This window comes from Galendromus occidentalis, unplaced genomic scaffold (genome assembly GCF_000255335.2).
Source record: "Galendromus occidentalis unplaced genomic scaffold, Mocc_1.1 scf7180000077450, whole genome shotgun sequence".
NCBI lineage: Eukaryota > Metazoa > Arthropoda > Arachnida > Mesostigmata > Phytoseiidae > Galendromus > Galendromus occidentalis.
Genome location: NW_003805438.1, coordinates 865,932 through 877,193, shown reverse-complemented (window position 1 = coordinate 877,193; position 11,262 = coordinate 865,932). Strand labels below are relative to the sequence as shown.

General features: G+C 48.8%; 1 protein-coding gene across 1 annotated transcript; it reads right to left on the bottom strand.

Moving 5' to 3' along the window:
- Positions 1-7,173: 7,173 nt before the first annotated feature.
- On the bottom strand, positions 7,174-10,797 carry LOC100897252 (cytochrome P450 3A4). The gene is made up of 9 exons (XM_003743638.1): positions 10,693-10,797; positions 10,060-10,306; positions 9,819-9,941; positions 9,591-9,683; positions 9,128-9,266; positions 8,831-8,976; positions 8,440-8,636; positions 8,136-8,333; positions 7,174-8,045 (listed from the first exon to the last, which is right to left on the bottom strand). Exons 1-9 carry the CDS (start codon positions 10,755-10,757, stop codon positions 7,649-7,651), a joined length of 1,605 nt encoding a protein of 534 aa, XP_003743686.1. The 5' UTR covers positions 10,758-10,797; the 3' UTR covers positions 7,174-7,648.
- Between the last annotated feature and the right edge of the window lie 465 nt (positions 10,798-11,262).

Here is an 11,262-nt window from a genome sequence, read left to right as displayed (position 1 = left end):
CACATGATGATGATGATAATATATAGGAGAGAATGTTGTGCGGTTGGAACCGTGTAGACTGGTGTAACTGATTGATAAACTTCAAACTTAACTACCTACCAACAAACAAGCAATTGAAAGCTGTTCGCTAATAGTGCTCTCATAGAGATGATGTTCCCGCTCCAAGGGGCGCGTGAATATTCGTCGGTGGGCCGATCGTACAATTGATCCGTCGATCGTGAATTCGCGTCGAGTCATTGCGTTTCGTCAAGTGATTCGGGTTCGGTTCGTTTTCGAGCTCTGTGCCATCGTGGTTCGTCGTCATGCCTCGTGTCGTGGATACTCGTTATCTTGCATTCTCCAGTCGCTTCCAGAAAGAAAAGAGTCACGTCTAAGATTTCCAATCGAAGGGGAAGGTGTTGATGAGGAGTCCGCTCTGAAATAATTACTTACGGATTGAAGACTGTTGAGTGTAATCGACAGAGCGGAATAATTACTTGAAAGAGTTGCAAACGGACTGATATATAGGGCTACGTATGATATCCTGTTTGTACAACGACATCGCTCGACGGAATAGAGAGAGTCTCTATCGTCGGTGACCGGGGTCGGGTATATGGGCAGAGTGCCCTGGTGCTTTGAAAAAGCTCTTCTCTCATGGCAATCAGATCCAGATTTCAACAGTCGGTGGGAGAGTTGAGATTTCGTTCAGGGAAGCTCCGACGTGAGGCTCGGGAACATTTTCCGGCTTGCCCTCATGCTCGGAGGAGACTGCCAAGGATGCAAGAGGTGCTATCTATGCCCAAATTCATCGATCGCGAGGGGATGCGAGGAAACTTTTCATTTTGCATCATCGAGTCACAACTCTCCCTCATAAGCTGTTCCCATACTGCGTGGGAAACTCAATTTACAAAATTCTAGGACGAGCTCCTCAGCGATCCCGAGCTCGATCGACGACCTCAAATATGATTGAAGAGCTTTTGTCGGCAGTCTATGGTTGTGCCGCTTGGGAATCCTTCTTAGTACAAATGAGAGGTTCATCCAACCTTCGGGAGGCGCGAGGCCGCTCTCGGTGTATGGGCCTCAAGTTCAAAAGTAGCGCTCTCCACGCAAGAGAGCGCTGCTCAGAAACAATGATGACGTCCATGGAGTGCTGTAGAGGAGACTCTTAGCTTAGATACGGGAACGCTTTGACGTTTAGAGTACATCTAGCCATCGCGTTCATTTCATCAACAGAAAGCACAGCTCGCTGCTTGTCAAGAACGACATGCGATGCTGCATCTGCTGGGAAACTCATGACGGGTGTAGGGATGTCATTATTTCCGAATCAATTATCCGTCACAGTCAATCATTTTCATGTCCTCCATTGTCCTAAAAACACTTGACCCCAAGATTTGGAAAAGACCGAGATCGCGATACGAGAGACACGCCATAAAGAGCGACAGAAGCTCCACTGACGAACACGATCCAGCAGGAATATTCCCCGATCTACCGGTGAAGCTCACAAAACTTTCTGAACGATGCTGCCCAGCTAATCTCCCAGCGAGTTCTACCGACAATGATCTCAAGTTTTTCTGAACTGTGTTGATTGTCTGAGAACATCTGAACTCGAATGATTGAAGCCTCATGAATGTTTCTCGCAGAGCTTCTAAACTCGTACGATTCAGTCCGTGACCGGCACAGGTCGGAACTCTTCGAACTCGGCCCGTTTGGGATCATCTTCAACATGGAAGACTCGATTCGAAGCCGTTCAGTCGGACAGCTGATCAAGCGGGTGGCCAACTGCGAAAGAAAATGGATGGGTTAGAACTACTCTCGACGGGAGGTTTGTGCGGTGGCTTAGGTTGGAAACTAGACCGGAATCGCTTGACATAGATTCATGCTCCAGAGTTGCTGGCACGGAACGGCGAGCCATGAACTCGGCGTGGAGATATTCAGAGGAGGGAATGCAGCTGTGATGGAGTCGTTATCAAGGACTTTATTTCGTTAGGAACCCTCCCATGCGAGTTGCCTAGACACTGGAACGCAAACTTAAGTAGGTGGTGATATAATGTATTCCGTAGTGTGATCATCCTTAGTGATATAACGAAGATTCAACGCGAGGACAGCAAGGATGGTTTTATGAATGGTTTCAAAAGTCTTTCTGCTCGAACTTCTGTCCTCGTGTCAAGTAGAGATCCTGCCCATCGAGTGCGGCTGTGACTCGAATACTTCACGTAGACCTACTAGAATCACTGTAATATTATACCCCTGATTATGAGCGAAACGGAGGATAATTACTCTTAAGTGCAGTTTGCGAACAGATATCCGTCGATTCACATCATTTTCCGGAACGAGGATTATTCATCATTGCGGTTATTTTGGATGAGCGTGCTGCTTGCGGCGAAATCGTTCGGTCGAGTAGCGTTCCCTTACTACGCGGAGAGAATGTTAACCCCTTCAAACTGTTCGGAGGAGTGCTCATATACTCGAGTACAATTCAGCGGAGGAGGGATGTTCTCACTCGCATCCTTGCCGAAATCATAGCTCCTTCCCCTCATCCTCCTCATTTTCCCGGCAAGATTGAGTCGGAGCGAAACTATCGAGCACGGTTATCGACCTCCGCTCAGCTCGTCTTCCTGATTTCTCTCTACCCTCTTCGGCTACGCGGAAGCATGGAGTTCGAATGAGCGGATGATCCTGTTATGTTATAGTGAGTTTCCTTTGTTGTTTCCAAGGTTTCCGGCGATCGCGTGGAATCCGGCATCGACGTGCAATTTCGAACGATGACGATTTACCGTGTACTAGCGACAAATCTATCTTCGGACATGCTCATTTTTTGACGCAGTTATCGATGAGCGATTATCTGGAGTCGAGCAGAACTCGGCGTCGCGGTTTCTATCGTTCGACGATGTCAAATATGTAAAAATCTGACTGAGAAAACCTACCTATGGAAGTACATTGGACAATGTCCGATTGAGGATGCTCTTGAAACTGGATGGAGGAATAGATAGCGAGAGTACTGATATTATCGAAGGTAGCAGAGAATTGATACGAGCAGGTTATGAGTGTGGAATGAATGAAGGGTGCGGCGATACCGCGCATATGGTGGCTTCAATCGCATCATGACGAGCGATCGTCTGCATAATATGGTCTGAAGCAGGCTCGGTCGAGATAGAAGAGGCCGGAAATGAGCGGGTTGCTCCTCTGAATTCTGGTCTGCGGTTCCCACTCAGATGGTTATCATCATCATCGGTTCCGTATTGACACATCGAATAGAGAACTTCGGTAGCACGCTCGTGCAAAAGAGATGTGGTCATAGAGGGCGGCGAAACACATTTGGAGGAAACTCAAAACGACGGAATCCATGACTGCGCGGCGGTTGGTCGTTTGAGGCGTGGGGTAGTCAAGCGCTGCTCGGCCACGGCCCAAAACCTGGGGGTAAGGTGTTCAGGATATATGATCCGCGACCTTCGTGTGGAACGGTTCCGGGCGCCGAATGCGACTTCGGGCAGCCTCTGATGAGAATGCGTGATAATGCGCAGAGACCTAAGGTATGGCGAGGGAATACAGATGTCGGTCTGAAAGCTCAATTATACAGAGAACAGAGGGGACGATTGCATTGCGTGACACAAACGTGCTCGCGTGAATGGGTCTACTGTTTCGGTCAATTGCAGTCTGTGGGAGTGACCGCTCGGAGTTGTGCCGTAGACTAGAATTTGTATAACTGATTCCGCTTCTTGAAATCACTGTAAGTGATGCAACTCGTCCGCTAATAGAACATCGACCGAGTGTATGCCTTCTGCCCCCGATCTTCCCGCGGGACCCCACGGAACTTGGACAACGTATTTGCGGGATACCTAATCGCCAATCACGGTTCTTCATACTCATCAGAGAAAGAGAGAATATAGAGCAAGCTGAATGATGATCAAAAGCTCGGAGAACTCAACGCTTGCTTACTGAGTCACGTCGGGAACCGAACGCGAACATCTGCAGTCGTGGATTTCCAGCCATTCAAACTCATGCTGTATGTTCGGGTCTTCAATTCACCATTCGCAAGCGACGGCTATTCATTGGGGGATCATTCCCTTACGTTTCGATATCAATCACTGCCTTCGCCGATGCGATTGAGCTTGGCGGGATTCAAAATCTACAGAAATACAATAATTATACTTGTTGGAGAATTTTGCGTGTGAATGACTCCGTCTGAATGGGGAACCGTCTGCTGTGTGGATTATGGGAGAACTCGCCCCTCGAGGTGACCACAGCTTCTTCTATCCTTGTTGGAAATGGATACACACACTGCTCGAAATCGAGTACAATCTATGTCAGTCAAAATCGGTGGATTCGTTCCGGGGCGATTTTGAGGTGTCAACTAGTCGAAGGATGTTCCGTCGTCCCACCTAGAGGACGGCGGCAGCGATGGCAACAGCTGGCAATTCTTAGTTCGCAGATGTTTCACAGAACTCCAACTAATTGCCGGTTCTATCGAATGCGAAGTACAAAATGAATCTTCATGAACCTTATCGGCTAGGCGACTTGGTCCCAATATACGCGTGATTTCATTCGCCTACTCACCTCCCATTTAACCCGCAGCATCGTTCATCTTCCTTTCTTTTGCTCGGGATCTTCCGCTCCGTCTTGTGTATCTGAGCTCTCTCCCTTCGGTATATCTCTATCACCCCTGCGCGCTCCTTTTCCCATCAGTGTGCCATTCACGGATGGAAACTGTCTTCATTTGAGCTGCCGACTTCCTGTCGGAGAATTCACCAAACTGCCAAAATCTAACGTTTCTGGATCGCGGAGCCTAGCGCGGGTCGATTACTCATTTTAAGACGCAGGAAAAATCCAAGAGCGATCGAAAACGTGCTGAATACCAAAAATACATACGTTCTGCAATCGCATGCATCGAACTCATCATCGATATCTCCCGATCCCCCGGATCCCTTCCTGGCGAGCTACAAATCAAAACAATGAAAAAACACGCAAGCCACCCATACTTCGGATATATGACTGTCTTAATTTTTGGTCGACTATGCTGACTTTTTCTTTAGCAATGTATGTTCTCAATTTCTTCATGAGATGATGTGAAGATGCATATGGAATGATTTCTCGCTTACTTATGCCTTTTCGGCTGAATCCACTCTGATTTGGTCTGCTGTACCTCAAGCTAATCCACACCCTAATCTATGATCAACAATGGATTCAGCTACTGTGGTCGATACAGAAGGATCCCTGTTACAGAATCGAAATACCTACGTTCGATTCCGAGCGTAATATTCACGAATATCACGAAAAAGTCAAGCTCTCAGCTATCGGTAGCACATACCGATATCGGATAGTCCATGGCGAAGTCTCGATTCGATCCTCCTATCATTCTCACCATCTTGAGAGAAAATTGAAACCAAAGACAGACCGCGAATGACGGAACGCCAAAAACTTCGTCTGCGATGAGGACTCTTCTCCGGTATTCCGCAGAAAGCTCTGATAGAGATGCCGGTTAGGACTGAAGAAGCCGCGAAGACTTCTCTGGGTGTCCTGACTTGTTATTACCGGCCTTCATGAACAAGTTCTGAGGGAATACCACACAGATATAGCAGCTTGACTCCGGTCATTTCTCATCTGAGTTTCAATGATTCGGTGACGAAGTCGACCTCTGCATCGTATCCCAATTACTCACTCTCCTTCAGGATTCTTTCCGTTCCCTCAAACTGAGTTACTGGCACCTGATATTGCAGAATGACAAATACGCGGAAGTGGAAGCAAACTGCCGAATCAAGAGTCTGACAGAGATTAAAGAGGACGCAAGACCCACGAAATGCCGTCAGGTGCTCGCTGAGACTTCGCGTGCTGGCTTTGGAAAGAATTCTGGCCGGCTATATTCAGTATGACAGTTTCTTTTCGAGATCAATGTCTCTGAGCTGAAGACAGCAGAGATTGCGATCAGAGATTTAGTCGATCGTCGCTTCCAGGATAGTTGAATTGAAATATCGAAAAGTGCAACTTGCCGCACGCACAGGCGTGCAGTCTGGAAATAATTCTATGTTGTTTAGACGAAAATGAAGACGGAGGAGGGCTTAGAGGAATGTTAGACGATATACATTCATATATATTATTATTATTACTATTACTATATATAATATAAATACTAAGAAGAATAAAAATGATAGAGCCATACATTCACAAAGTTGACGAGCGTTGCGTTTTCCTTCCTGATTCCGCTAGTGCTCAGTTTCTTCAATCGAAATCCCCCTCCGGTTAGCACGGAGAGCTGTGGAGGCACGCTCAGAATAGACGTACCGCCTTGACTTAATCCCTTGCATTCTGCGAAGATCGACAATCTGAACGCTACTGAGTTCGCTTCCCCGGCTCTAGTCGTTCATTTATTATGGAGGATCAAGCTCCAGTTGCCGATGCTCAAGTTCCCGCGTGGAGAAAAAGTATCCGCGTGAATCATTCTTCCCGTATCAGTCATCGGAACAGCTCACTGGGGTGCCGAGGGTTCGCGATCAGCGTGTCTCTTGCTGAAAGTTCGGGGAGCTTGCATCGACCCCTCGCCGAAAGCAGACTAAAAGCATTGTTATCCCCACAGCAAATCTGATTTGCTGGAGTAAATAGTTCACTCCAGAAGTGGTGAGAGAAGGAACCGGACTCCTAAACAGGGAAACTTAGGGCAAGATGGACTCCGCGGGCCCGCAAGGGGACGCTACGTTCATTAGACGTTGATGACGGCCTCCTACCCCCTTTGTTAGATGAAGACCTATTCTACATAGCCCAATCCGTTGCACCGCCACAGTTGGACGGGGGACTCCACCGGGTGATTTTCAGTCTTTCGGTGTTTCACCTGCTGTCTTCCCTACTCGTTCCCCATACAGCACAGCTCGGATAGATTCTGCGGAGAAAGGCCTCCGTTTCTGTGGCGCAAAGACGGTCGGGCCGTGAACAATCGGATTGTGCGTCCCCTAGGTTTGGGGGGGGAGGCTTTGCAAAAGCAGCAGCGCGTCGCATCGCAATGTTGCCCTCTTGAATGCAGGACATGATAAACTTAATCGTTGAACATCTTCCCCTATAACCCTGCGTGGGCGTTCATCGGAGCTCCACTTGTGTCAATACCCCAAGAGATCGAAAACTCCTGTTGGCGTGCAGCTACCGTGTTTCCCCGAATTTAAGTCCGGGGCTTGTTTTCCTTCGACCCTAAAGAAAGACTCCCGGGCTTACTTTTAGGGGGTGAGGGGTTATTATAATTTACTGAACACAATCCCGGTCTAAGAGAAAAGAGTTCAATTGTCTTTACTCGATAATCACCACGTCATGTATAGTGATCGGAATTCTCATTAGTAGCTCTTCGCGAGTAGATATTTGATGTCGAATACATGTGGGCGGCTGAGTGCAGCCCTCACAGGATTTTTCGTGAACGATTCCCGCAAGATTTCCGAGTGTTCCGGTGACCAAAAATCGACGCAAAGCCCGTTGTCTGCGGTCGATTTTGATAAGCTTGCGATACTAGTACAGCAATCGGGCGGGCTGATTCGATAATCATGTGGAGCGAAGGGCGTGAGATCCTCCTCATGGCCTGGGCTCCTTCGGGGAAAGCCGCCTGAGACGCGCGTAGGCGGAACGAGCCTAATGAACAGAGATTTATCGCGGAACCGGAGCTCGACTATCGGATGTAAACAATTGGAGAATTCGGAGTCTACAATCTCTTTATCTTGCATACGACAGGAGTTTTCACTCTCTGTATCACATTGTTTGTCGAGACAGTCTCGATATTCGGGTCGCCCGCGGGCTCGGTGTTACACGACAATCGATATCTGGTGAGAAGTTTCGCCAAAGTGAGCTTGATCTCTAGCTGCGCGAAACGCATCCCGATGCAATTTCTCGGTCCGGCGCCGAAAGGCTGCCACGCGTTCGCCACTAGTGAGGCTCGGTTTTCCGGTAAGAATCTTTCGGGTTTGAAGTCGTGTGGATCGGCGAAATAATCGTCCCGAAGATGCAGGGCTTGGGTAGAGACGAAAACCGCTTGGCCCTTGGGAATCCTCAGATTGAAATCTTCGTAGAATTTCTCCGTAGAAGCTTCTCGAATCGTGAACCTGGAATGAGCGGAAGAAAGGGAGGTCCCCTCAATATCCAGAGCGGGGATCGGAGCTAACGTTCTTACACCAGTAAGTGTTGCGACTCACGAATATATTGGTGGCCGGAGTCGGAGAGTTTCTTGGATGACCGCCTCCATGTAGGAGCACTTCTGCAGCCTCTCGAAATCGAAGACCTTGCCCTCATCGGTTGCCCTCATTAGCTCTTCTCTGAGTCTTTCTTGAACTTCGGGAAAACGTAGGAGCATACGAGTGATGAACGCTAGACTGCTGCTAGTGGTCTCATACCTGCAAAGTCGAAGAGGAATTCCGAATACGCGCATTGGCTTGGGCGAACTCTTTTGAGTCAATCGAGACCTATCATCACGGAGGAGACTGCGGGAAAGGAGATCACCCTGCAAGCAGCACTTGGAAGGCATTGTCGATGACTTCTTGCTCTGAGAGTTTGTACGGATTCGAAGCATTCGCCATAGGACACGTTGGGGCGATGAATTTCGAGTCATCATCTTTTTCACCGATCGTCAGGCTCGTGTGCTCCAGCTCAGATCCTTGAGCGTCTATCATCATCTGTAAAAGGTCGACTCGCGTGTTCTGCGAATAAAGTTCGGGGGTTAGGCGCAGGTTTCGAGAGCTCGGGAAGGAGCAAGAAAGTTCTTTCTCGTTACAGCCAGTAGCGAGGCGCGGAAAACGTATTCATGAGATTCATTCCGGAGAACGCATCGGAAGAAGGAATGCATGCGAGATTATCGTCGTATGTCTCTGGACTATGCGGAAAGCTCACTCACGCTCGAATCAGCTCTTCGACTCTCTACAATCTGTCTACATTTCGATTTCAACGAAATTATGGGGTTCCCCGACAGCTTCTTCCCAGAGATCCACATACGGAGCTTGACTATGAGGTAGAGCAGGTGACGAAGCGGATGGAAGCTCCCTGGAATGACGCTTCAGGAATTACATCGATGCTCCACATGAACATAAGGTGCGGTTTCTATTTCGAACTTCCAAAACTTATCGTTCGCTCATGGATCGAGTGATGGAGGGTTTGCACCGCGCAACTCGGGCAGAGACGTCTCTGAACTCACCAAGAATTGTCTGAATAATACTGCTATGCGCATCGAAGAGAGCTTTCGCGGCGACGACGAGTGGATGGCTGGGGCCGTGTTTTTGAATACCGAAATCAGCTCCAAGTGCACTCTTGCAAATTGTGTCCATAGTCAGAGCCTGCAGTTGACAGAATATTTAGGATCACTCCGGTGAATTGCTCCTGTCGGAACTTGGCCCGAATATACGTTCTCGAAGCCTAGCTCTCAGATTCACAGGTGACACCGGCCCTTTCGGGGCGAGCTCGGATGGATCGGATTGATGGATGATTCGATTTTCACGCGATGTGGAAATTCTCACGCTTTCACACGGACAACGGATGTCTCTCGGGGGAAATGAATTGGGGACGAGACACGCTTCGGATCACGCGTTTCCGATATTGCCGTACATCGCGAACTGGGGTAATACGGCTTCCGGCGGATTTAGAGTGATTCCATGACCCACCTGATAGTACGAAGATATCTCCATGTCCTTGTTCTCGTGTTTCTCGACATTTTCCATGAATTCGTCGACGATGGCAGCAACTTCGGGATTGAGCTTGAGGGAGACATGACGAAAATTATATTTGTGTCTGCTTGTCGAGCACAGGATCTCCACCCTCTCATCCTCTCTCTACGGGGAATAGCTCTCGCCTTCAGGCGGAGTCATTCCCGAGAATCGGCGCGTACGAACCGCTTTCAGTTTACTGATTGTAAATGACGGCGTGAGAGTCGATCGAACGCGTTTCCAGCGTTCGCCTGTGAGAGCGGTCAGTGCGTGATCATGAATTCCTGAGCCGGCACCGGTCATAAACCTCTGCAACGGATGAGGACGATGGCTAGACTGCGCTCTGGCGACGGGGTGCGCTTCGTTCAATATGAAGCGATGCTCTTCATAGTCTTGGAGCTCGGAGTTGAGCGGCAGATGAACTCACCGGTCGATCCGCGAAGTCCATGAAGTCTTTAATTTCAATGAGCTTCAGGAGCTCCACATCGGAGATCGCTAAAATGGGAATCTCCCCCATGAAATAACCAATCACGGGTCCGTATTTCCGATGCCATTCGACCTGCATTGCGATCAAACCATTCCGTTCTATCTCCAAGGCATTCCCCCATATCCAGGAGGGTTTCGGACCAGGAACGTTGATCTTCTCGAAGCGCCGGAAAATTTCGCGACGTCGTCTGTGGAGACACTCATTCGCAAGTAGTTCACAATTCAACCTCACTCTTTGTGATACCCAGAGCAGGAGTGCAGGGGGTGACCCATTGAACGCGGAGCCGCTGGAGCACTCCAAGAACACCCCATCTCCATTTCCTCGACGGATTCACAATCCTCGTCATGGACTGTAGCACTCGAAATCGGAAGAAATCTCCCAAACAGGCCCACCCCATGCTTTCGTCTGTTTCACCGGACACTTCTACCCGAAGTATTCTACCATTCTTCTAGTACATACACATCTATTATAATTAGGTATTATGCTTATTTGAATCATGCGACGTCACAATCAAGGAGTCGCCGCTCTGATGAAAAATTCTCCTCTGTCAGGGTGCTCGATTGGATCACGCACCTGTACTGAATTACCACGTAGAATAGAACCACCAAGAAAAGCGAGGCTGCTACGGATCCCCACATCGTAACGTTGCGTTGTGCGTTGCGAAGCGCCCGTGGCGTGTGATTCACATCCAAAATCAAAGCTTACTGGGAGGAGTAGCTTAGTGGAAAGTGTTTGTCGAACAGGTTCCTAATCACTCGGCTTATCACAAATCTCTCTCGATTCAACCGCCCTCATTTCCATCGGTCGTCTCATCGTTGGACAAAGGAATCAATACTGAACGAAGGTTCAGCGAAGCGCTCGTTCCCATCCTTTGGTCCGCTCGATCAGTCCTTGCGCGCAACTGCATTTCCCGATCCTAGGAATCTGTTCTCTCCTTCAAGTAGAAATTTTCAATGTCCTTGCCATCTCTGAAAGGTACACACACATATCAAGATAGGTGCAGGATACAAGCCGGGATAGATACCGCCGCCCAATGCCGATCGAGACCAGATGAACACCGATGGATGAGCTCAGCAAGCGACACCGAAAGCAAAGCCTCCCCGGAGGTCCTAGGGGGAACCCAGCGAAAACCTAGGAGAACTG

Excerpts from the sequence above, each read along its gene's own strand:
- LOC100897252 (XM_003743638.1), bottom strand. The coding sequence starts at position 10,757 with ATGTGGGGATCCGTAGCAGCCTCGCTTTTCTTGGTGGTTCTATTCTAC. Across the intron at positions 8,977-9,127 it reads TATTATTCAGACAATTCTTG|GGAGCTTCCATCCGCTTCGT; the intron begins GTGAGTTCAGAG and ends GCGTCATTCCAG. Across the intron at positions 8,334-8,439 it reads TTCCAAGTGCTGCTTGCAGG|GTATGAGACCACTAGCAGCA; the intron begins GTGATCTCCTTT and ends TCGACTTTGCAG.